The sequence below is a fragment of the Salvelinus alpinus genome, chromosome 8 (genome assembly GCF_045679555.1).
Source record: "Salvelinus alpinus chromosome 8, SLU_Salpinus.1, whole genome shotgun sequence".
NCBI classification, from domain to species: domain Eukaryota; kingdom Metazoa; phylum Chordata; class Actinopteri; order Salmoniformes; family Salmonidae; genus Salvelinus; species Salvelinus alpinus.
Window position 1 is genome coordinate 14805187 of NC_092093.1, and position 25392 is coordinate 14830578.

Here is a 25392-nt window from a genome sequence, read left to right on the forward strand (position 1 = left end):
TTTGGGAGGAGCACTTAGTCGACCATCTGTAGTAAGCAAACCGCAGATAGGAAAGGCGAATACAATAGGTGAACAGATAGCCTCCCCAGAGTCCCACTTTGTTCCTGCCGGTAGATCTATCTTTCAATCATTTCAAAAAGTCTCAATTTCGGTAGCCTATTTCTGGGAGAGTGGATGAACCGGTGCACAGATGGTGGCATTTGTGGTAATAAGCAAGGAGAAGGTTTTGAAACCGTTAGTCCTGGACCTATCTATGACAAACCAGTAGGCAAGCAAAAGGCACAGAAATAAGGTTGAGGACGTAGGCTAGACTATATTGTTTATTTAGACAATAGGCTCTTTTTTTGTCAAGTCATGAGCAATTTTAAGGACATAAAGTCGACCTGTCAACTGAGCTCGGATAATAATTCCGTGACCAGCAATGACTGGGATATGGCCAATGATGTGTTTGTGACCTGCTACGAGGACCCGATGGGAGAGAATATACACGGGGAGATGGACTCGGTCCAGTCCGGCTTGGAAATACACCTGCCTCCGCTGCTGCTAGGCGATCACCGTTTATCTCAGGACAGCATGCTATTGGGCCTAGTGGAGGAAGCTTACTCGGGCTATCATCCTCTCCCCGACTCGGGGACAGACTATTTGGATATCACAAACGACCTGAACTACACCGAAAGTGATGGGAATGTGACTACAAAGAAACGTAACCGCTCCACCAGTTCCAGGCACCGCGGGGAGGTCGTCACCGAGCTGGGACCAGAGGAAGTGCGATGGTTCTACAAAGAGGACAAGAGAACATGGAAGCCATTTGTTGGCCACGACTCTTTGAAAATTGAAGTCATTTACCGCAAATTATGTGAACTAAATCCTTGCAAGGTCAAATGTCGGAGTCCCACCACCGAACAAGAGGATGCCAGTGAGTCGGCCACGGGTTCCGAGCCCCAACTGGTAGATGTGGCACACGGGGGAGCTGTTCAAGCAGAGACGGCGACAGGGGACGCAGAGTTTGGAGGGGACAGAGAATGGGAGAAAGATGAACTCGACCTGGATTCCATAAGTGTAAACGTTGAGGCTGTTTGCGTCAGAGGTGGTCTCTACGAAGTGGACGTCAAAGACAAAGAATGTTACCCCGTCTACTGGAACCGTGAGTAGCCTGTTCTTATCACTATATACAATTCTTCTCTCCCTCACTGTTTGTCATGTTAATCCTGATTATATCACACCGATCCCCAGTTCTATTCAACACGGCTGCCATAACAGTCCCAAACCTGTCAGAGCACAGATTGAGCAACTGATACTGCCCATTCAATAGAGTTGCACCGACATCACCATAACCACAATGTAATCCCTCTGTATGTCCACAGAGCAGGACTGTATTGCCGTGATGAGGGGTCAGTGGTTCGTCGACGGCACGTGGCTTCCCCTTGAGGAGGACGAGAGTGACCTCATCGAGCTGGAGCACCTTGCCCGTTTCAGGGGGCACCAGACGAGGGAGACCTACGAGGCCGCCATTGAAGTGGTGACCACCACAGTGGACAACAAGGATGGTAAAGTGGATGGACTCAATGGCAAGTGGGACATGGGCGTGCCGCCGTGTGGGGCGTCGGTTGTGACAGTGTCGATGAAGGGAATATGTGAATGATATGAATGAACACACACCCCACTGGTTCTGCACCCAAAAACAAACACTTTGAATATAGAAAGAACAAAACATAGCTAGAACATTGCACATGGCTAAGCAAAAGCACATGGCATATGCTGCTCCGAAGTGCTTTCATTGTCCCTGTACCTAACTACAGACAACACTGGCTACTGTTCAGCACTACAGTAAGTGAGTCACTATACTGTGTGTAGGCTGTCTTTCTTTACTGTCAAACCATTTAGGCCAGGGTCACAAAGAAAGCTCTGGTCAGCTGAGCTTGTTTTAGCCGAGCTCCATCGAAACCAGGTGGACATTCAGAGGTTCACCTGAAAGTGAATACAAACTCTCATAGTAAAAATGGAAGGAAAAATGGCAGATTGACGACATACATGACAGCTGTGTCATGTTCATTAGGGTACGCCTTAGGAACATGTTTTAAAGCTTTTTGCTTGCAGAAAAGAAAAACAAGCGATTCTTATTGGACAAGTTCATATCTGTTTGGGACCATTTTCTTCCATTTAGTAACTACTGAACACGACTACTGTTTAAGTGCGTGCAAGTGGGACTTCTCCAAACGTCACTGGAGACTTAATTCACATGAACAGAATGAAGTCAATAGGTCTGTGTTAATTACTGTTCCTCGTCTTCCTCCAGCAATCCAGAGTTTGAAACTGAGCCGAAGCCATGTGGACTGGCACAGTGTGGACGAGGTGTATCTCTACAGTGATGCCACCACCTCCAAGATCGCACGCACTGTCACCCAGAGACTGGGCTTCTCCAAAGGTTTGTATCCCCACTGACATGAAATAGGAATCCTCTGTGTTCCACTGCCTACAATATGGTGTGTAACACCTTACTTAAAACCTGCAGGTACAATGCATCCTATAATGGTTATAATGTATTGTAAGACTTGTCATACGCATGTATGAACCCCTTATAATGTCTCATCATCTCATAACGATCCTGACTAAGAACTAGCAGACTTTTGTGGGATTTGCTCAAATACTTTGTTTTGGTACTACATAACTGTACAGTTACAGTAGGCTAATCAAGTTCAAGTTTTTATTTACACTAATATGGCGTTCAATACAAAGTGAAATCCATGCGCATACAACATATGAAATGGATAGGAGGATGACAACAACAACAAAAAATTAAAACATCCAGCAATTTATTGAGTGACTCATTAATGAGCAGAGAATGGGTGATCTTTTGTACCGTTCGGTTGTCAACTCTGGTATAATGTTGTCAGTTGGTTTTCTCCAGCGTGTCTTCCTGCCCTTCCCTGGGTTTCCCTGTGTTTCCCTGCTTTTCCCTGGGTTTCCCTGAGTTTCCCTGTTTCCCTGGGTTTCCCTGAGTTTCCCTGTTTCCCTGGGTTTCCCTGTGTTTCCCTGCGTTTCCCTGCTTTTCCCTGTGTTTCCCTGGGTTTCCCTGAGTTTCCCTGAGTTTCCCTGAGTTTCCCTGAGTTTCCCTGAGTTTCCCTGTTTCCCTGGGTTTCCCTGGGTTTCCCTGTTTCCCTGTGTTTCCCTGTGTTTCCCTGGGTTTCCCTGGGTTTCCCTGTGTTTCCCTGTGTTTCCCTGGGTTTCCCTGGGTTTCCCTGTGTTTCCCTGGGTTTCCCTGGGTTTCCATGTGCTCTTGTATATGGTAAAAGAGCTGGTTTAATTCCTCCTCAGCTGGCAGTAGTGGGACGCGTCTCCATCGGGGCTATGTGGAGGAGGCAGCGCCCGAGGACACCCCGCCCGAAACAACACACATCGTCTTTGTGGTGCACGGGATTGGTCAGAAGATGGACCAGGGCCGCATCATCAGGAACACAAGCATGTGAGTTACAGGAACAAGGAACTCAGTGACGATATAGTATAAAACTCTCTCAGACCCTGTCAACGGGTTTTATACAATCTAATATGTTTATAATATAGTAATATTATGGGGAAAGTGAGCAGAGTATGAGAAAGTATACCAAACATTGGAGGATTAAATCTAAGGTCCTCACGGAACCATTGTTAATGAGCAATTATTATCACCTACAGCACCAGTCAAAGGTTTGGACACACCTACTCATTCAAGGCTTTTCTTTATTTTTACTATTTTCTACATTGTAGAATAGTAGTGAAGACATCAAAACTATGAAATAACACATATGGAATCATGTAGTAACCGAAAAAGTGTTCAACAAATCAAAATATGTTTTATATTTGAGATTCTTCAAAGTAGCTACCCTTTGCCTTGATGACAGCTTTGCACACTCTTTGCATTCTGTCAACCAGCTTCATGTGGTAGTCACAAACTGTATGTTTTGCATTTTGATGCATTAATAATGCATGTATAATGCTTCAGAAAGAGGGTATTCATAGGAAATATGACCAAATATTCTTGGTGATGTATTTTTTCTTAATGTGGATCTGTGTCTGTGCCATTACTCGTCTATAGGATGAGGGAGGCTGCTAGAAAGATGGAGGAGAAGCATTTCTCAGATCGTTCCACAGGACACGTGGAGTTCCTTCCTGTGGAGTGGAGGTCCAAACTGTGCCTGGATGGAGGTATGTGTGGCCACTCTCACTTTGTGACCTATTGCACTCCTATGTGGTCAAAACGTTGTCTGTGGTAGCATAGATTGAACACCTAAGTGGTGGAAACATTGTCTGTGGTAGCATAGATTGAACACCTAAGTGGTGGAAACATTGTCTGTGGTAGCATAGATTGAACACCTAAGTGGTGGAAACGCTGTCTGTGGTAGCATAGATTGAACACCTAAGTGGTGGAAACGTTGTCTGTGGTAGCATAGATTGAACACCTAAGTGGTGGAAACGTTGTCTGTGGTAGCATAGATTGAACACCTAAGTGGTGGAAACATTGTCTGTGGTAGCATAGATTGAACTTCTAAGTGGTGGAAACATTGTCTGTGGTAGCATAGATTGAACTTCTAAGTGGTGGAAATATTGTCTGTGGTAGCATAGATTGAACACCTAAGTGGTGGAAACATTGTCTGTGGTAGCATAGATTGAACACCTAAGTGGTGGAAACGTTGTCTGTGGTAGCATAGATTGAACACCTAAGTGGTGGAAACATTGTCTGTGGTAGCATTAATTGAACACCTAAGTGGTGGAAACATTGTCTGTGGTAGCATAGATTGCAGGGTGTGGTGTCTGTTTTTATCATGTGAGTAACATTGCTTGTGTAATATTTTTCCACATCTACTTTGGACCTCACTTTCAATTTGTTCTAAGAGGTAAATGCAGTAACAGCTGTTGTTGTGTAATGAAGACAAACAACTTAACCTGTGAACCCACTGGTCTGTTTGTGCTTTAGCCGTAACGCATGACAACAATACAACAGTTATTTACTGTACATGCTGTATTGGACTGGGCTTCTCACCAGACGGGTTGAAATGTGTTCTTTGTTGATGACTGTGTGTGTGTGTGTGTGTGTGTGTGTGTGGTGTGTGTGGTGTGTGTGTGTGGTGTGTGTGTGTGTGTGTGTGATGGTTGTAGACACGGTGGACTCCATCACTCCAGACAAGGTTCGTGGACTCAGGGACATGCTCAACAGCAGTGCCATGGACATCATGTACTACACCAGCCCTCTGTACAGAGACGAGGTGAGATCCTCTCACAAACATACACAGATACACACAAACACACACACTTATCATGTGTTGCATTGAACAGTCCCACACAGAAATCACTCTCAGCCACACACAAAATCTAATTGGTCCCACTGTTTGTTTCTGTAGATCACTAAGGGTCTAACTCAGGAGCTGAATCGTCTCTACAGCCTCTTCTGCATGCGGAACCCTGAGTTTGGGGAGAGTGGCAAGGTGTCCATCGTGTCCCACTCCCTGGGTTGTGTCATAACCTTCGACATCATGACAGGCTGGGATCCGGTACACTTCCGTCATGAAGAACTATGGGCCGAACCCGAGGTGATGCAAGAGCGCTGGCCGAGCTGTCAGGGGCGTCAACTACAAGAGGAGATGAGACTCACACGACTCAGGTAGGTAGACACTCACTAGCCAGGGTCATATTCATTAGGCACCAAACGGATGAACACAGTGGTCACTCAGTCGCCCACTGTAATTTGTCCCCAGTGTTAAATGTTAATGTTAATTTATAGTTGTGTGATAATGTTGTGTTGCATTCATGTCTAAAAGGTTACGAGATTTGGAAAATCAGTTTGCTGGGTTGCAATCCCCGTCATCTGAAGGCTCTTCTTCAGCCTTGAAATTTAAGGTGACGTTGACATATTCTTTATTCCATTCCTTCTAATTGTTGTGACAGACCTACTGAGCTGGGAATGAACCCTTTGTCATCCTCTGATGTTCTCTGCGCCGTTTATTTGCTTCTAGGTGGAGAACTTTTTCTGCATGGGTTCTCCCCTTGCCGTGTTCTTGGCGTTACGAGGGATCCGACCGGGGAACAACGTGACTCAGGATCACATCTTACCCAAATCCATCTGCCAACGTCTCTTCAACGTCTTTCATCCTACCGACCCTGTGGTGAGCCAACCAACTGAACCAGACAGTAGAGTCATTCAGTCATGCAGTCAGTCACTGATGGTATGCTGAAGTATACTGTACCGATAAAGGATTGGAAGGTGAAAGGGGAAGAGCTTTGGTAGAGGCTCAGCTGCCATTTCCGCCTTCAGAATCACATCAAGCGGCTAGCTAGCTAGCGCAGCAAGATTTGGTTCTGGGTTCCAGTATCAAGATTGCTGATTGCATGATGGATGTGCTTAATGATGCCTATGGCTGTATTTTCAGGCTTACCGATTGGAGCCACTGATCTTAAAGAACTACAGTAACATTTCACCTGTCCAAATACACTGGTGAGTAGTGGATTGAGTATGTTTGAGAAGAATAGGTCAGAATGAGTTACACTGGTGAGTAGTGAATTTAATATGTTATTTTGAATATTTTATTTTTGTAAATATTTTGAATATTTACAGTCAGCACACACACACACACACACACACACACACACACACACACACACACACACACACACACACACACACACACACACTAACACTAACACTAACACTAACACTAACAGATTGGGAACAGCAAATAATCGGCGGCAGAGCAGCACCCCTGGAGCAGTGTTGTATGAATCAGGAATTTCCATGTTTGTGAATGACATGTGTATATTGTGACCGGGTTCTACAGGTATAACACATGTAGTCCGACACCGTACGACCAGATCCGTCCCACGCTGCTCAACCCTGCACTGAAGGAGAGAGCATCCATCTCGGACACGGAGAGCCTCCCCAGCCCCTGTACCTCCCCCCCTCAGACCCGAAGACACTACGGAGAGTCCATCACAAACCTGGGGAAAGCCAGCATTATGGGTGAGAGAGGGAGCGGGAGAGAGAGGGGGGAGGAAGGGAGAGACATAGGGACTTTCTGTGTCAGATTCTTTATTTTTATCTCCTTGTTATTTAGACTTTGCTCTTTGTTTATCTTGTTGTTTTTTTATTTTGGACTTTCCTGAAATCGCCTTCTTTTGTTAGGTCATAGTGGAGAGAGTGGGCTGTTTGGGTTTAGTCAAGGACAGACCCACCCACATACACAAAAGTATTAAACCTTAAAATTAGTGGATTCTGCTATGTCAGCCACACCTGTTGCTGACAGGTGTATTATATCGAGCACACATCCATGCAATCTCCATAGACAAACATTGGCAGTAGAATGGCCTTACTGAAGAGCTCAGTGACTTTCAATGTGGCACCGTCATAGGATGCCACCTTTCCAACAAGTCAGTTCGTCAAATTTCTGCCCTGCTAGATCTGCCCCAGTCAACTGTAAATGCTGTCATTGTGAAGTGGAAACGTCTAGGAGCAACAAAGGCTCAGCCTCGGGCCAGCTGAGTGTTGAAGCGTGTAGTGTGTAAAAATTGTCTGTCCTCGGTTGTAACACTCACTACCGAGTTCCAAACTGCCTCTGGAAGCAACGTCAGCACAAGACCTGTTAGTCGGGAGCTTCATGAAATGGGTTTCCATGGCCGAGCAGCCACACACAAGCTTAAGATCACAATGTGACATTGTCAAGCGCCGGCTTGAGTGGTGCAAAGCCTGCCGCCCTTGAACTCTGGAGCAGTGGAAACGTATTCTCTGGAGTGATGAATCACGCTTTACCATTTTGCAGTCCGACAGACTAATCTAGGTTTGGCGGATGCCAGACCATTTCTGTGCTTCCAACTTTGTGGCAACAATTTGGGGATGGCCCTTTCCAGTTTCAACATGACAAAGCCTCCGTGCACAAAGCGAGGTCTATACAGAAATGGTTTGTCGATCGGTGTGGAAGAACTTGACTGGCCTGCACAGAGCCCTCACCTCAACCCCCTTGAACACCTTTGGTATGAATTGGAATGCCGACTGCAAACCAGGCCTAATCGCCCAACATCAGTGCCCGACCTCACTAATGCTCTTGTGGCTGAATGGAAGCAAGTCCCCACAGAAATGTTCCAACATCTAGTGAAAAGCCTCCCCAGAAGAGTCGAGGCTGTTATAGCAGCAAAGTGGGGGACCGACTCGATATTAATGCCCAGGATATCAGAATGAGATGCTCGACGAGCAGGTGTCCACATACTTTTGTTTATATGTAATTGCGTGGAAAGATGTCATTTGATCTAGCTGAAACAGAAGAAGCTTGCATAGCTGAATCACTGTCCAGAAAACACAGCCTCAACAAATCAATGGAGAGCAATTAAGTCTTTTAACAAGGATTGACACTAGAGGTCCTCTGATTCATATATTTCCTTTATTCAGGATTAGATCATATTTTTTTAAAGAACACTTTGCTGTATAGGACCAAATCTAAGGTAATGATTTGTAAATGCGTGGGTGTGCTATGTACAGTATAAATGTTATTGGGTTTTCCTGCCTATATCTGTGAGGACACATTAGTTGATTGATATGTGTTGTCCTGTGCTGTGCTGCTCCATGTGATTGTGTGTATCACATGGTGTGTGATATGCGTGTTTGTATGTATGTGTGTATGTGTGTTTGTATGTGTGTGTGTGTCTGTCTGTCTTTGAGTTTCACTGTGTTCTCCATGTCGGCAGGTGCGGCCAGTCTCGGGAAAGGCATTGGCGGGATCTTCTTCTCCCGCTTCTCACGCTCAAGTGGTCAGGTGGGCAACGTGGAGGAGGAGCCTTCCGATTCAGAGGGCGGGGTCTTGGAGGTGGATAATGCCGTATCAGGAGAGGAGGGTGTGGCTACGGAGTTAGAGAAGTTACCTGTAGTAGAGGAGACAAGGGAAATAGAGTCCTCCATATCTCGGTCCACCTCAGCTATCCTGGACAACACCACATGTACGTATCAGGGATGGAAATCAAGCTAGCCCGTGGCTAGTACTTTTCAGACCGGGCTAGTAGAAAATGTGTCCAACTAGCCCAACGGTTAGTGAAATGTTGTCTTTTCAATTATCGCATGACAGATCTATTTAACCGAAGCACCTACCCTACTGCTCTCCCACAGACCTGGATCAAATATGTATTGCAAATACTAAATACGTGAGGTGTGCTTGATTTAGTGTGTCAGGCATAATCAATCAACCAATCATTCAACCAATTAACCAATCAAATGTATTTGTAAAACCCTTATTACTGCAGTTGTCACAAAGTGCTTTAACATTAACCCGGCAATACAACCAAGAAGCCAGAGCACAGTAGCCTAGAAAACCTCCTTGGAATGAAGACATCTAGAAACTCTGCCCTGTAACATAACCAAACCTGTATCATAATGAAGACATCTAGAAACTCTGCCCTGTAACATAACCAAACCTGTATCATAATGAAGACATCTAGAAACTCTGCCCTGTAACATAACCAAACCTGTATCATAATGAAGACATCTAGAAACTCTGCCCTGTAACATAACCAAACCTGTATCATAATGAAGACATCTAGAAACTCTGCCCTGTAACATAACCAAACCTGTATCATAATGAAGACATCTAGAAACTCTGCCCTGTAACATAACCAAACCTGTATCATAATGAAGACATCTAGAAACTCTGCCCTGTAACATAACCAAAAGTACAAACTCAAGCTAAATCAAGTGTTCGTATATAAAGTGTTTGAAAAACCCAGGTATGCCCCGTCATATTGTTATGGGAAACCAGCAGTGAACTTTACTACGAACTATGTCCTTTTCCTATTTCCTTTTCTAATTCTGTTTGGTTACAGTATCTATGGCTAGTATTACAAGTGTTTGCTTTAACTCTGTCTTTCTTTGTGTTACAGTGGAGTTGGAGAGGCGCATTGACTTTGAGCTGCGAGAAGGCATGGTGGAGAGCCGCTATTGGTCGGCGGTGACCTCGCACACAGCCTATTGGTGTTCACACGACGTGGCACTGTTTCTTCTCACCTTCATGTATAGACAGGGGTATCCCACTCAGCTCTCTGAGGATAACCCAGAGTTATCCTAACCCACAGCCAACACACACAGAGAGAGGAACACACACACACACACACACACACACACACACACACACAGAGACACACACACACACACACACACACACACACACACACACACACACACACACACACACACACAGAGACACACACAGACACACAGAGAGAGAGACACACACACACACACACACAGAGACACACACACAGACACACAGAGAGAGACACACTCTTTTTCCCTTTCCCTCAACACATATAATAGTCTCCCAGTGCCAGTGTACACACAGAAATTTGCGACCAGACCGATTAGACATAACTGTGTATCAGAGACCACTTCACAGCCTGTGGTCATCCTGTGGTCATCCCGTCAAAGACCGTACCTATGGTCCTAATAGTGACTGTTCCTCATATACCCACCCTGTGGGTTTATTGAAGACTTTACTACCCAGGCACACACCAACCTCAATGAAGACTGTTCCTCTTTCCTGTGACTAAATGATGACTCTAGGATCAAGCATCTGTCAGTGTTCATTATCTTGGACTCGGCAGTGACTGTGTTGGTGTCGGACACAGCTTTGAGTGAGTCTGTGTGACTCCTGAAACTGTAGCCATGCCTCTAGCCCAACCTCTCCTCTCACAACTCCCAGCATCAACACTCATTTAGATGTTTAGCCTGTTGAGAGCGTTACATCCAAATCCATCCCTCAGAACATTGAAACCCATTTGATTTCATCATTTGATTTCAACCCGTTAGGTGGATCAAAGTGGATTGTTGCAGAAGGTTTGAAGTAGCCTGGTTAAACATTGTTTTTTCTGTTCAGTCTGGTTTGACCAGGCTAGGGTTAATGCTGCTTTATTGATGAGGTCATTGGACCTGAGCACGTGGTAGAGTGAATAGAATGTAGCTCTATAGACTACCTGTACTGCTACGATGATGATATGTTGAGGTACCATGTTTACACTAACTAACTAACTGAACGTTTTTATAAGGGATGATGGAAAGATGCTAATGTTAAGTAGACAATTTGAGCAAAGTTGCCATATACAGTTATTTGCTTGTCTCATAACTTAATGGCAGGTTCGGTCTCTTGGCTGATCCATCCATCGGGAAGACCACAGAATTGTTTTAGTTCTACCGTGAATTGTCTTGATCCAACAGAGCACTACTATATCTGTTTGTACTACTAACATGTTGCACATAACGCAGTAACTTTCTAGTCAGGCAACAAACAGACAACATATCAGTAAAACAAGAGGAACACAGGCATGAAGGACCCATGCAACATATTTTATTTACATCCAAGTAACTAAAGAGAGTTGCATTGGAGAGGACTGGATAATACACTGTACTAATACAATATACTTTATTAGAATCAATAATGATTTGGGTCAAAATGAAAACAAAGCATGCAGTATGTACATGCTTGGGCTCCCGAGTGGCGCAGCGGTCTAAGGCACTGCATCTCAAGTGCAAAACGTGACACTACAGTCCCTGGTTTGAATCCAGGCTGAATCCCATCCGGCCGTGATTGGGAGTCCCATAGGGTGTCGCACAATTGGCCCAGCGTTGTCCGGGTTGGGCTGTCATTGTAAATAAGAATTTGTTCTTAACTGACTTGCCTAGTTAAATAAAGGTTAAAAAAAATGTCTTGCTGTTAGTGAGGGATTACAGCATGCAGGCTCATTTGTTAAAGGCTTTTAGCAAAGTAATTACACTAACATTGAATGACATCACTTACATCAGATCTCTCTGCCAGAATAAAGCTTGCCATCAGGAAGTTTTTTAATATGATTTATGTAAACACAACAGAGTTTTTTTTAACACAGTATCTGTTAGGATTACTTTTTACTGTCTTGTGAATGTTAGCTATTTCATTTCTCCTCAGATGTATTTGAAAGCCTCCCTTGTTAGATCAGACTGTCAGATTCCTTGGTATTCTACTCTGTCATCCCCATGCCTTTGCTCTAACACCTGGTTCCCACTACAGGGCCGACCCAAATCAAACTGTGCTGGCACAGATATTTTATTTTCACATTGTCCTTTCTAGCATGGTTCTAACAGCTATGGTGGATGCATAACCAGACTAGGCCAGTACAACACAGCACAGTTTGGCTCTGTAGTATGAAAGGTTATTGAGAAACCTCTTAGTGAGTCTTACCCATGCTTCTCTCCTTGGTTCTTTATATCCTTGTTTACATGTCGTCCCACTGGGCACAGACGTCAATTCACTATTCCACGTTGGTTCAACGTAATTTCATTGAAATGACGTGGAAACAACATTGATTCAACCAGTGTGTGCCCAGTGGGATGTTGTCACTGTTACACTCATAGAGATGATAGGTTCATCGTCCTTAGGATACAATTTACCCATTCATGTGCCATGACGTGTAAGTGACATAGATGTCTTCTCTTAATTTTGCATAGAGTTGTCATTCATGACAAAATGAAGTACTGTACCCTAGGGAACAGTGGAGGCTGCTGAGGGGAGGACGGCTCATAACGGATGGAACGGCGCAAATGGAATGGCTTAAACACATGGAAACCATTTGATACCATTCCACCAATTCCGCTACAGTCATTACCACGAGCCCGTCCCCCTTCATCCATTACCACGAGCCTGTCCTCCCCAATTAAGGTGCCACCAACCTCCTGTGCTAAGGAAATGTAATTGTGATTGTGTTGTGGGTCGTCCTCCCTTCAGCCGTATTCCCTTTTGCCTTCCACCAGAGGACACTATGTTTCTGTCATGTCTCCTCTCCACTCACTGTCCAATCTACTCATGCTCACTCTTTTTAACGGTCGCCACTAGTTACCACAGCCACAAAGTCAGAAACCCTGCATATTTCTAAAATGTTTCTTCTTAAAATGTGATTTCAAACCTAACCCGAACCTTAACCACCCTGCTAAACTTATGCCTAACCCTAACCTTAAAATAAGCACATTTTTGTTTTCATACATTTTTACGATAGCCAATTTTACTTTTTGATTGTGGTAACTAGTGTAAACCATTTTTTTTCGTTCCCTCTTCAAATGAATGACGTGGTGCTTAACCTTGGTAAACCTTTTGTTTTACATTAAACTATATCTCTACAGCTGTCTGTCTGTGGTCTCAGTTCATTCAACATTAGGCCTACCTTTGAATAAATAAAGACGACCATATCAGTGAGCTTTGGAAATAGTGTCATGGCAAATTCAAGATTTTAAAGGGGAAATCAGCGGTTACTACATCTTTATTTGACTTGTAAATGAATGATATGTACCCACTGATTCTTGAAGAATATAACTTATAAATGTCTCATGAGCTTAGTTCAACTGTCACACTATCAGAACCCAAAATATAAGCTTGTTTTACTCCAATGTTTGTAAACAAAAAATGGAAACAAATACTATATAGCCTCAAAACATGGTTAAAACAATACGTTTGATGGATCCTTACATACATAGCTGTCTATGGATTGGAGAGTGAAAACATTTCTCCAGCACAATCGCTCATCTTTTTACCAAACCAGGAGTGGGGGTGCCGTTGTTATTGTTTTTACTGCTGATTTTCTGTTTAAAGTATGACTTTGAGAGAGCAACCTGCAAAGAGTAAGCCTATAAAGAATGATGGTAAACCAAGATGTAAATGAATTATTGTATGAGATTCAATCCAATAAATCAATTTTCCCACGTGACTTCTAACTTGTTCAAATGGGATGGTCTCCAGACAGAGTCATCTTCTCCGCAATGCTCTAGAGTAGAAATTTAACTCGGATTGTTAACCTTGTCGCGGTTGATTAGAGAGGGCAGCCTGACAGTTATACGAGTCGTTCGGTAATCAGCTGTTTCTGCATCTTGGTGGAGTAAAGCAACAAAAAAGGTATTGTATACCATACAACTTTCTTCTCTCTTAGTTGTCGAGGGTTACTAAAGAATAATCGATAAAGCATTTTGATGATGATAAATGTAATCAAATTTTAACGAATAAAGAGGACCCATGACACATTAATTTGAATCAGTTTAATGCGTCTCACACTCTAGCAGGTGTGAAGTTTACCTTTCACTAGCTACAATACAGATTGTTGCACCAGATAATGTGGTTTAACCGAAGAGTTTGGGTATCCATTACTGGGAGTTACAGGATCGGTACTGTTTGGTGTAACACTTTGGCGACACTGTCTTCGTCCCTTGATTTATGGAAACACGGGTCTCGTAAAGTGGCCAGTTGCAGGTGGTCCGTTTTTGAATTTAGAAAATGTTGTGTTATTTAAATTATTTCTTGTTTTGCTCCATGAAGAAATCTCTGCGCTACACTAAACACTACCTACCCTGTAACTCCCAGTAATTGAATACAAACACATCATTGGTTAAATAGCATTATCTGGTGTAACACTCTGTAGCTAACCTTTCACATAAGATGTTATTCATTTGGAAGACAATACACTAAGCATGTGACTCACGAGTAAAATACTCAATATTTTCCCTTGTCAATCTGTCTGTATATTTTGTCTATTGTCTATCCTACTCCCAGATCACTATGAATATCCAGTCAGTTATCAACAGGGAAGTGTTTTCCCCCCGGGATGAGAGGATACTCGTGGCTGTGGAGGTTAAGAGGAGAAAAAGGAAAAAGGTTCCCTTTCTGCCCACTGGAGGCAAGGGAGAATATATGACATACATCTGTCTGTCAGGTAGGCTCCTGTAACATATTTCTCTAAGACATAGATCTGTCTGTCAAGTATGCTCCTGTAACATATTTCTCTGACATACATCTATCAGGTAGGCTCCTGTAACATATTTCTCTCAGATGGAACCATTGTGACTTGAATTTTAAATCCAGGACTTGTATATATACACAGCAGATCAACAACTCTCTTGTTCAGGATTAAAAGGCTGCATTGTTTAGCCATCTCATGGTGGAATTATCTGACTGGAAGGATGCAGAGGTATTCATTGTGTTGCAGTCAGGACATTGTGATGCTGGCTATCTAATACCACTGAGTCTGATGTTGTCAGAGGACATGGATCCTATAATTGAGCAGGAAGGATCACTTGAATATTATTTAGATGTTCAGCGTCACTCACTCTCCATCCATAGTAGCTATTGTTACTGTGATGAAGTCACCCAGAGCCATGGGCATTCACTGCCCCAGTGTCCCTTGAGGGACTCTTCACCCCGTCCCAATTACACCACTGATGGAAGAGTGACTAGTATCCTCAGCTGGCACTGCCAGTCTCCCCCCATTACAACCCCTCATATCATTTGAACAAGAGAATCCACTGAAGAAGAATGGGCATTGGCGGTCTGTTTGTTGATCTGTGATGGTGACTGGTGACTGGTCCCGTGTGTGTCCAATGTTTGTAAAAAATTAAACACGCGTTTAGTAGTGGAAAGTGAATCCTAAATCTATTCTTTATATCCTGTCTTCATTGTAGTACTGTGTAGATTTACTTTGATATTTTGGGGTTATATGACGTGTGCTTGGGTTTCATATTTCTAACCCATGACCCCTCCTAATCCCCCAGTGACCAATAAGAGGCCAGCCCAGCTCCTCATCACCAAGGTCAAGCAGTTTGGAGGCTCTGCCCCCTTCACCAGGAGGTCACAGTGGAGCGTGGAGCAGCTCCGCCAGGTCGATGGCATCGACCCCAACAAGGTGATGTCATCATAGAGTTAGTATAGATGTGATATTCTGTGTAGTTATTTTTGTCTTTTTTCTTTGGATCTTAGCCTGTACTGCCTAGACTCTCTGGAAGCCCTGTATCCCAAACCCATCCATTTCATTCCTCTCTCCTTAGCCCCCTCTGCCATGTTCAGTTTCTCAAAGCAGAATGGATGAGAATCAGTGAGGTTTGGGGGCTAATTAGACTAGTAGAGCCAATCAGGTCTTGATGGGTAAAGGGTTGAATTGGGTTTGGAGCACCAGGATTCTGACCCATGTGTTTCTGGGCGATTGGTTTGGTCCACTAAAATTAAATTTTATTTGTCACATACACATGGTTAGCAGATGTTAATGCGAGTGTAGCGAAATGCTTGTGCTTCTAGTTCCGACAATGCAGTAATAACCAACAAGTAATCTAACCTAACAATTCCACAACTACTACCTTATACACACAAGTGTAAAGGGATAAAGAATATGTACATCAAGATATATGAATGAGTGATGGTACAGAACGGCATAGGCAAGATGCAGTAGATGGTATAGTGTACAGTCTATACATATGAGATGAGTAATGTAGGGTATTTAAACATAAAGTGGCATAGTTTAAAGTGGCTAGTGATACATGTATTACATAAAGATGGCAAGATGCAGTAGATGATATAGAGTACAGTATATACATATACATATGAGATGAGTAATGTAGGATATGTAAACATTATATGTTGTGTGATACATTAGTGATGCATTTTTACATAATTTCCATCAATTCCCATTATTAAAGTGGCTGGAGTTGAGTCAGTATGTTGGCAGCGGCCACTAAATGTTAGTGGTGACTGTAACAGTCTGATGGCCTTGAGATAGAAGCTGTTTTTCAGTCTCTCGGTCCCCGCTTTGATGCACCTGTACTGACCTCGCCTTCTGGATGATAGCGGGGTGAACAGGCAGTGGCTCGGTTGGTTGTTGTCCTTGATGATCTTTATGGCCTTCCTGTGACATCGGGTGGTGTAGGTGTCCTGGAGGGCAGGTAGTTTGCCCCCGGTGATGCGTTGTGCAGACCTCACTACCCTCTGGAGAGCCTTACGGTTGTGGGCGGAGCAGTTGCCGTACCAGGCGGTGATACAGCCCGACAGGATGCTCTCGATTGTGCATCTGTAGAAGTTTGTGAGTGCTTTTGGTGACAAGCCGAATTTCTTCAGCCTCCTGAGGTTGAAGAGGCGCTGCTGCGCCTTCTTCACAACGCTGTCTGTGTGGGTGGACCAATTCAGTTTGTCCGTGATGTGTACACCGAGGAACTTAACTTACTACCCTCTCCACTACTGTCCCGTCGATGTGGATAGGGGGGTGCTCCCTCTGCTGTTTCCTGAAGTCCACAATCATCTCCTTTGTTTTGTTGACGTTGAGTGGGAGGTTATTTTCCTGACACCACACTCCGAGGGCCCTCACCTCCTCCCTGTAGGCCGTCTCGTCGTTGTTGGTAATCAAGCCTACCACTGTAGTGTCGTCCGCAAACTTGATGATTGAGTTGGAGGCGTGCATGGCCACGCAGTCGTGGGTGAACAGGGAGTACAGGAGAGGGCTCAGAACGCACCCTTGTGGGGCCCCAGTGTTGAGGATCAGCGGGGTGGAGATGTTGTTACCTACCCTCACCACCTGGGGGTGGCCCGTCAGGAAGTCCAGGACCCAGTTGCACAGGGCGGGGTCGAGACCCAGGGTCTCGAGCTTGATGACGAGTTTGGAGGGTACTATGGTGTTAAATGCTGAGCTGTAGTCAAGGGAACAGCATTCTCACATAGGTATTCCTCTTGTCCAGATGGGTTAGGGCAGTGTGGTTGCGATTGCGTCGTCTGTGGACCTATTGGGTCGGTAAGCAAATTGGAGTGGGTCTTGGGTGTCAGGTAGGGTGGAGGTGATATGGTCCTTGACTAGTCTCTCAAAGCACTTCATGATGACGGAAGTGAGTGCTACGGGGCGGTAGTCGTTTAGCTCAGTTAACTTAGCTTTCTTGGGAACAGGAACAATGGTGGCCCTCTTGAAGCATGTGGGAACAGCAGACTGGGATAAGGATTGATTGAATATGTCCTTAAACACACCAGCCAGCTGGTCTGCGCATGCTCTGAGGACGCGGCTGGGAATGCCGTCTGGGCCTGCAACCTTGCGAGGGTTAACACGTTTAAATGTTTTACTCACCTCGGCTGCAGTGAAGGAGAGCCCGCAGGTTTTGGTAGCGGGCCGTGTCAGTGGCACTGTATTGTCCTCAAAGCGAGACCCTGCCACATACCTCTTGTGTCTGAGCTGTTGAATTGTGACTACTTTGTCTCTATACTGGGACTTAGCTTGTTTGATTGCCTTGCGGAGGGAATAGCTACACTGTTTGTATTCGGTCATGTTTCCGGTCACTTTGCCCTGGTTAAAAGCAGTGGTTCGCGCTTTCAGTTTCACGCGAATGCTGCCATCAATCCACGGTTTCTGGTTTGGGAATGTTTTAATCGTTGCTGTGGGTACGACATCGTCAATGCACTTTCTAATGAACTCGCTCACCGAATCAGCGTATTCGTCAATGTTGTTGTTGGATGCAATGCGGAACATATCCCAATCCACGTGATCGAAGCAGTCTTGAAGCGTGGAGTCAGATTGGTCGGACCAGCGTTGAACAGACCTGAGCGCGGGAGCTTGCTGTTATAGTTTCTGTTTGTAGGCTGGAAGCAACAAAATGGAGCCGTGGTCAGCTTTTCCAAAAGGAGGGCGGGGGAGGGCCTTATATGCATCGCAGAAGTTAGTATAACAATGATCCAAGGTTTTACCAGCCCTGGTAGCACAATCGATATGCTGATAAAATTTAGGGAGTTTTGTTTTCAGATTAGCCTTGTTAAAATCCCCAGCTACGATGAATGCAGCCTCAGGGTGTGTGGTTTCCAGTTTACAAAGAGTCAGATAAAGTTCGTTCAGGGCCATCGATGTGTCTGCTTGGGGGGGAATATATACGGCTGTGATTATAATCGAAGAGAATTCCCTTGGTAGATAATGCGGTCGACATTTGATTGTGAGGAATTCTAAATCTGGTGAACAGAATGACTTGAGTTCCTGTATGTTGTTATGATCACACCACGTCTCGTTAATCATAAGGCATACACCCCGCCCCTCTTCTTACCAGAAAGATGTTTGTTTCTGTCGGCGTGATGCGTGAAGAAACCAGCTGGCTGCACCGACTCCGTTAGCGTCTCTCGAGTAAGCCATGTTTCCGTGAAGCAAAGGGCGTTACAGTCTCTGATATCTCTCTGGAAAGCTACCCTTGCTCGGATTTCATCAACCTTATTGTCAAGAGACTGGACATTGGCGAGTAGTATGCTAGGGAGTGGAGCGCGATGTGCCCGTCTCCGAAGCCTGACCAGGAGACCGCTTCGTTTGCCCCTTTTACTGCGTCGATGTTTAGGGTCGCCGGCTGGGATCAGATCCATTGTATTGGGTGGAAGGCAAAACACAGGATCCGCTTCGGGAGAGTCATATTCCTGGTTGTAACGATGGTGAGTTGACGTTGCTCTTATATTCAGTAGTTCCTCCCGACTGTATGTAATGAAACCTAAGATTACCTGGGGTACCAATGTAAGGAATAACACATAAAAAAACAAAATACTGCATATTTTCTTAGGAACGCGAAGCGAGGCGGCCATCTCGGTCGGCGCCGGAAGTGGAAAAACACTATTCTCCTCTACTGTCTTATGATCTCTCTATTGTATCCCTCATCTGTATACCCTTTTATCCCTCATCTGTATACCCTTCTGTATCTCCCACAGGACTGCCCAGAGTTTGACCTGGTGTTCGACAACGCCTTTGACCAATGGGTGGCCAGCTCAGCGGCAGAGAAGTGCATCTTCATCCAGATCATGTACCACGCCTGTCAGACCTACTGGGAGGGCAAGGAGCGGGTCCCTGGTGGCCTGGGTAGCCCAGCTGGAGACCAGGAGAAGGACCAGAGAGCTAGTCCAGGGGCCCAGGTTAGCCCGGGGTCCCAAGGGGGCCAAAGAGGCGGTCCAGGGGCCCAGGCTAGACGGAAGAGCACAGTGGGTCCCAGGCCCCGCCAGACTGAATTTGTCAACTGTCAGTCCAAACTCACAGGAGGTAAAGGGGTGTGAAAGGAGAAGTGCAGTCTGTCAACAGTCAGTCCCAATTCACTCCCTTCCCCTTGGTCCTAACCCTTCCATGTTTGCAGATCGACGTACTTTGACCTAGGGGAAGTGTTAGGGAGCAATCTGGACCAGCTATCATTTTGCATTATTCTGAGACCGTAGGAGTGGTTTATCCTCATGATATGGCATGGACTCCAATTTCCTGTTTGATTCTGTACTGTCTATTTGCCCTATTGATCATGGTTATGATACAGCTTTTTTTAGCAGTCTCATTGGGTGTCATTCTAACAGATGCCTGCACTGTGAATCTGGTCATCTACCGTTGCAAGGTCTTCTTCAACCGCATGAAGAAGGTGATGGTTTCAAAACAAAGCAGTCCTCAGGCTGGAGGTAAGGGTACAAAACAAAATAACCTTCAATAATATAAGGACAAACCTTAGTGGTAAGCCTATGGCTGTATCCTTTATATTCTCATGTTCCTAATCCTCTCTCAGGCGATTGATGGTTTTGTCAATTGTCCTCTGTAACACTTCTCTCCGCTACAGTAGAGAATGGCTCTTCTATGAGGTTGCAGCTAGCTGAGTGGCGACTTTGTGTCCAAACCTCCTGCTAAAATAACAAAGGCTGGCCTTGAGTCTGCGGGGTAGGGAGACAGTGAGAAGAAACGCGGCTCCTCATGGAACCAACTGACGTGTGTGTGTGTGTGTGTGTGTGGCACAGGGAGAGGTGCCAGGCAGTAGCAGGGCATAGAGATGCAGACCAACAGCAAATGTAGGGCAGTCTCTCTCCTAAGCTGACCAGTCCAGGTGGCATGATATAGCCCCCCCCCCTACAGATTGTTACCTCTCTCTCGACAAACATTAGTTTAGAATAAAAGAAAGCAAAGATGGCTAGATCGACATTTTGATTCTGGCTCTTGGATGTTGTAACATAGTGTTATACCTGTTGGGTAACCCATCTAGGTATCCTATCTTTGGTGTGTGTGGTCATGACCAGTGCTTGTCTGTCTCTCTGTCTTTCTGTCTCTCTGTCTCTCTGTCTCTCTGTGTGTGTTGTGCAGCAGGTCACAGAGCAAGTCCCAGTGGGCAGCGCCCCCCAGGGGCCAGTATGGCTAGTGTAGTCAAGAGGGCAAGCCAGGCCCTGCAGGAGCGTGGGGAGAGACTGGGCCGTGCCGAGGAAAAGACAGTAGACCTGATGCACAAAGCCCAGCATTTTGCAGACACTGCCCACAAGGTGAGACGTTGCACTGTTAAATATCAACACCACACACGCTAACACACCACACACACACACGCTAACACACCACACACACACAGACACACGCTAACACACCACACACAGTTGGGCGAAAGTTTGATTTCAGCCTCTGCGTTTGGTCCAGCCATGCTCGTGACGTATGAGCAACTTAACATGTATTATGAAGTGTCATTCCACACTATGCTGTGTAGTTGACCTTGTCTAGAACACCTACCCAATGAGAGAGCCAGAGGGCTACCAACACCCCCACACCATTAGGTTTTACAGTAATTGTGAGCCAATCAATCCTCATAATTATCTCTTCATTTGGAAAGGAGGCATTATAAGTATACCAGTGTAACACTCTCATTGATGAGAACATACACAGGTAATTAACTCATTAAATGTTTATGTAATTGGATGACATTGTTCATCTAAAACTATTAGGCCCTAGAATGCTTTAAAGTGGCCCATCAAAGAGAAAATACCTTTTTATTTCAGGGGAAATGAGCTAGAATGTGAAAATGATGAGACTTTCTTTCTCCTCTAGCTGGCTCTGAAGTATTCAAACTAGAGGCATCTCTTCCTGTGGGTCCGCTCCTGGCGTCCGTGGCCCTAATTCACCTGTTGATTCTATGTATAATAACTTCTATACTAATGTTGGAGTGAGGCATAGTTTAGTTGAAACCCAGTGGACGATGTTCTGAGAGGAGTGGAGGGTTGTGGTACTTGCTCTTAGAACATTGACTATGTCAAAAGGACATGGAAACCTTTACAGACGGGCAGTGGGGAGGACGGCCCAGTTATGGACCTCGGAGTTTAAGAATGACCTTTAACCTCCAGAATGGGACCTGTGGATCACATGACGGTGTCTTTTCATGGCATAGCTAGCTGGTTTACTGGATGGCAATGTTGTCACAATGCTCCCACTGCTTGAGGATACTTGTCTTCCCTGCTTCAGTAGCCTGTGCTCTGATGATGAAGACTTTAGATTTTGGGGGTTTCACATGTTTTTAGATATTTTAATATTGGCATATGAATTCTCAGTAATAAGCTTTTCAGAATTCACGTGTCTTCTCCGCTATGGAAGTATATTTCAATTGTGGTTTTGCTCGTTACATAAATAATTGATCATTTATGACCGTGAACAGGCACACGCATAGAGAGCAACTGTTGAATGTTTGATTTAGATTGATACTGAAGAATTAATTTTACCTATTGGGGGGGGGGTACGAATTACATGGTCATTTAATGTTTGAATGGAGTTGAATGCTTAAGTATGGCTATTTCAGGTTATTGCCTTAGTTTTGTGCTAGCTGGTACAGGGGTATGAGGAACACCTGGTGAAATGTTTTTTATTTTCTTTGCATGGTGATGCTTCAGTAAGTATAGTCTTGATTTCTTGGCACTTTCTAAATATGACTATTGTATTGGTTCCTATATTGCACTATAATTTGTTTTGCTTTAATTTGGTTCCACTATTTTTCACTGCTAAATTCCTCCACTACCCTCTCCCTGCTTGCATCATCCATTGATTAGTCATTAATCACTATTTAAAACATTGATTAGTCACTAATCACTATTCAAAATTCAAGTTGATAATCTATCTGATCCTTGTCTATTGTCTTTGTCTAATCATGTGTGAGTCATTGATCCCCTGTCTTGTCACGTATGTGTCATGTGTTTTTGTCTCTTGGACCATATGTATCGTAATTACATGTCTCATGCCCTTTTAATCTTTAATTGCTGGTTCCGTGTCAGAGACTTGAGTAGAGCCGGTATAATGGTGGGTTCGTGTATGTAGACCAGGGCTCTTCTAGGTGAGGTTGTAAGCAAGATATGGAACGTTGACTGTGAAGAATTGCGTGTGTGATCATAATCTCGTCCACACAGCCGGCTCTCTATGTGGTAGCAATTGAGCCTGGGGACGAGGTTCATGTGATGACGTTTCAGAAGGCCACTGTAGAGAAGAGACTTCTGAGTTGGTTAGTGATGAGGGTCAGAAAGGCTTGTAAGGTTTAGTTGAGTACTCTTGCGTAGGCCTGTGGTTGTTGAATTTATTTCGATGCCTAATAGTGTTTTTTTTGTACACAACACTAATAACTAAATAAATTGATATGCTTTATCAACTGGGACAACATATCCCACTTCATGCTTAACCTGTCATGGAGTGAGAGGGAAGCCTAATCTGTCTTTCAACTACTCGTATCTGAATGAGACTTAATTGTGGCAGTTAACTAAGGAGACAAATCCTAAGATGGCACTTGTCCTGACTGTGCATGCTTTCTGTTGCTATGTTACTGTTGGTGATCTGATGAAAGATTGGCTAGAATCTAGATTAGTTGAAAAGTGCCTACACTACCTTTTTTATATTCTGATCATGGAGTTGAAACCATGAACTGATGTTATTATTCCTAGAAATGCTGACTATTTAACATAGTCTTAGAACAGTCCTTGAAGCTCTGTTTAGTGTCCATGTTAACATGAGATTTGTACTGTTTTTAATGAGAACTTCAATGACCTTAACACTCCTCTTTTTGAGCCAATAAATGAAATGGGACCCGTCTGACGTTCTGTGTCTTCATTTTGTTAGGGCCTACTGCAGGGCTCTCCAACACTCTTCCTGGAGAGCTACCATCCTGTAGGTTTTCACTCTGAATCTAATCTAGCACACCCGATTCTAATAATTACATGGTTGATAAGTGGAATCAGGTTAGATACAACAGGATTGAGTAGCTTGGATAGAGAGACGTACAGTACCTGCATTTTGTTTGCCTTATTTCTGAACACTAGAGGGTGCTCAAACAGCAGTTAAATCTGATCCACTGGCCATCACAAGTTACATTATTACTTAAGGTAATTTGTGATGATGGGGTATTCTTTAAACATGTATTTCTGTTGCATATAACACATCTGTGTTCTTATAGATCATGTAGATTGCTTGTGGTAAGAACGTTTTTTTGTGAATGTTCACCAATGACTGTTGAATAAAAATAAATGTTTGCTTGGAATATTTTGGGATCCTGATCGTTACTGCCCATTTGCTCAATCCCGTCATAACTCTGTGTCAAACCACTGTCCAAACCATTAACAGGCAGGTAATCTGGCGGTTATGAGTGTTGGGTCAGTATTTGAGAGGTCGCTGGTTTGAATCCCTGAGCAGACTAGGTGAAAAATCTGTCGACGTGCACTTGAGCAAGGCACTTAACCCTAATTGCTCCTGTAAGTTGCTCTGGATAAGAGTGTCTGCTAAATGACTGGTTTGAATCCCTGAGCAGACTAGGTGAAAAATCTGTCGACGTGCACTTGAGCAAGGCACTTAACCCTAATTGCTCCTGTAAGTTGCTCTGGATAAGAGTGTCTGCTAAATGACTGAAATGTAAAACTATTCCGTAATCAATTGGAAAATATTGAATTCATGCACCTGTCTATATTTTGCTCTATTGTATATCCAGGCAGCTTGGTCATCATCTATAGATCAGATGAAAACAGCTCTGGTATCTGGAGAATACAGTACTTACAGTATTGATGCAGCTATACTGTAGCGACCTTAAGCCAACACCAAGACACCTCGTCAAGCGGTTCAGACCTCTTGGTGTATCAGTTGGTGAGTTGACAGTCGCTGGACCTGGTTTGAGTCCCAGTCGGGGCTACCCCTCAAATTTGATATGATACAATGCATGAGGACACGTTTATTTGTCTTAGAAATGCCAACGCCTGTGCTCACACAGGGCAGTACAGACACTCCGTCAGAGACGACTGAGATATAAATTGTGGATCATATCATTGTATGTGGTGTGATAGGAGTTTGTTTGTGGTACTATATTTACTGTGATAGACTAGCGTCCTGTCCAGGGGGTGTACTTGTACATCAAGCTGCCACGCTACTGAAACAGATCGCCTTCAGACCCAAGAGTGCTTCTGGCTCGTACAAGCCAAGGCTCCTGACTTCCTGTATTTACAAAATGTAAATAAACTACATAGCTGCTCCTTTAGTACCATCATGTAATTGATGATTTTCTCATCAATATCACATTGTGGCTAATCTGTTTTTAACCTTCATGGTCACACCAGGAAGTGTCAGTATTGTCCTATCGACGAAGGAGATTTCCTGATGCCTAAAGTAGACGTATCAGCAAGAAGGGCCGGTCGTGACTTGGTGGCCATGGAGACGCAGTGACATTGCATGGATCTCATATTGACCATGCCTAGTCCTCCTTGGATGTTAACATCTCAAGGACTCTTGGTTTAAGTCTGGCTTAACCCTGACTCAGACCGCTGTGTCATGACTAGTGGCCAGGGACACAGGGATTGTATTCATTTGGACACAATG

General features: G+C 44.4%; 2 protein-coding genes across 4 annotated transcripts; both read left to right on the top strand.

Moving 5' to 3' along the window:
- The first annotated feature begins 11 nt into the window (after positions 1–11).
- On the top strand, positions 12–13152 carry LOC139582589 (phospholipase DDHD1-like). Of its 2 annotated transcripts, none has more exons than XM_071412723.1 (13): positions 12–1144; positions 1365–1547; positions 2297–2425; positions 3316–3463; positions 4073–4182; positions 5134–5240; positions 5376–5635; positions 5793–5871; positions 5988–6137; positions 6402–6466; positions 6807–6988; positions 8704–8952; positions 9886–13152. In XM_071412723.1, exons 1-13 carry the CDS (start codon positions 355–357, stop codon positions 10068–10070), a joined length of 2637 nt encoding a protein of 878 aa, XP_071268824.1. In that variant the 5' UTR covers positions 12–354; the 3' UTR covers positions 10071–13152. The 2 variants fall into 2 exon arrangements, with proteins under 2 accessions (XP_071268824.1, XP_071268823.1); XM_071412722.1 differs by having other exon boundaries at positions 13–1144; positions 1365–1568.
- A 478-nt stretch (positions 13153–13630) lies between these two features.
- LOC139582593 (syntaxin-binding protein 6-like) lies at positions 13631–23625 on the top strand. 2 transcript variants are annotated; one of them, XM_071412730.1, is made up of 7 exons: positions 13631–13916; positions 14568–14727; positions 15563–15693; positions 19491–19815; positions 20115–20213; positions 20887–21056; positions 21610–23625. In XM_071412730.1, the coding sequence occupies exons 2-7, from the start codon at positions 14574–14576 to the stop codon at positions 21631–21633; spliced, it is 903 nt and encodes a 300-aa protein (XP_071268831.1). In that variant the 5' UTR covers positions 13631–13916; positions 14568–14573; the 3' UTR covers positions 21634–23625. The 2 variants fall into 2 exon arrangements, with proteins under 2 accessions (XP_071268831.1, XP_071268829.1); XM_071412728.1 differs by having other exon boundaries at positions 13644–13916; positions 20884–21056.
- Positions 23626–25392: the final 1767 nt, after the last annotated feature.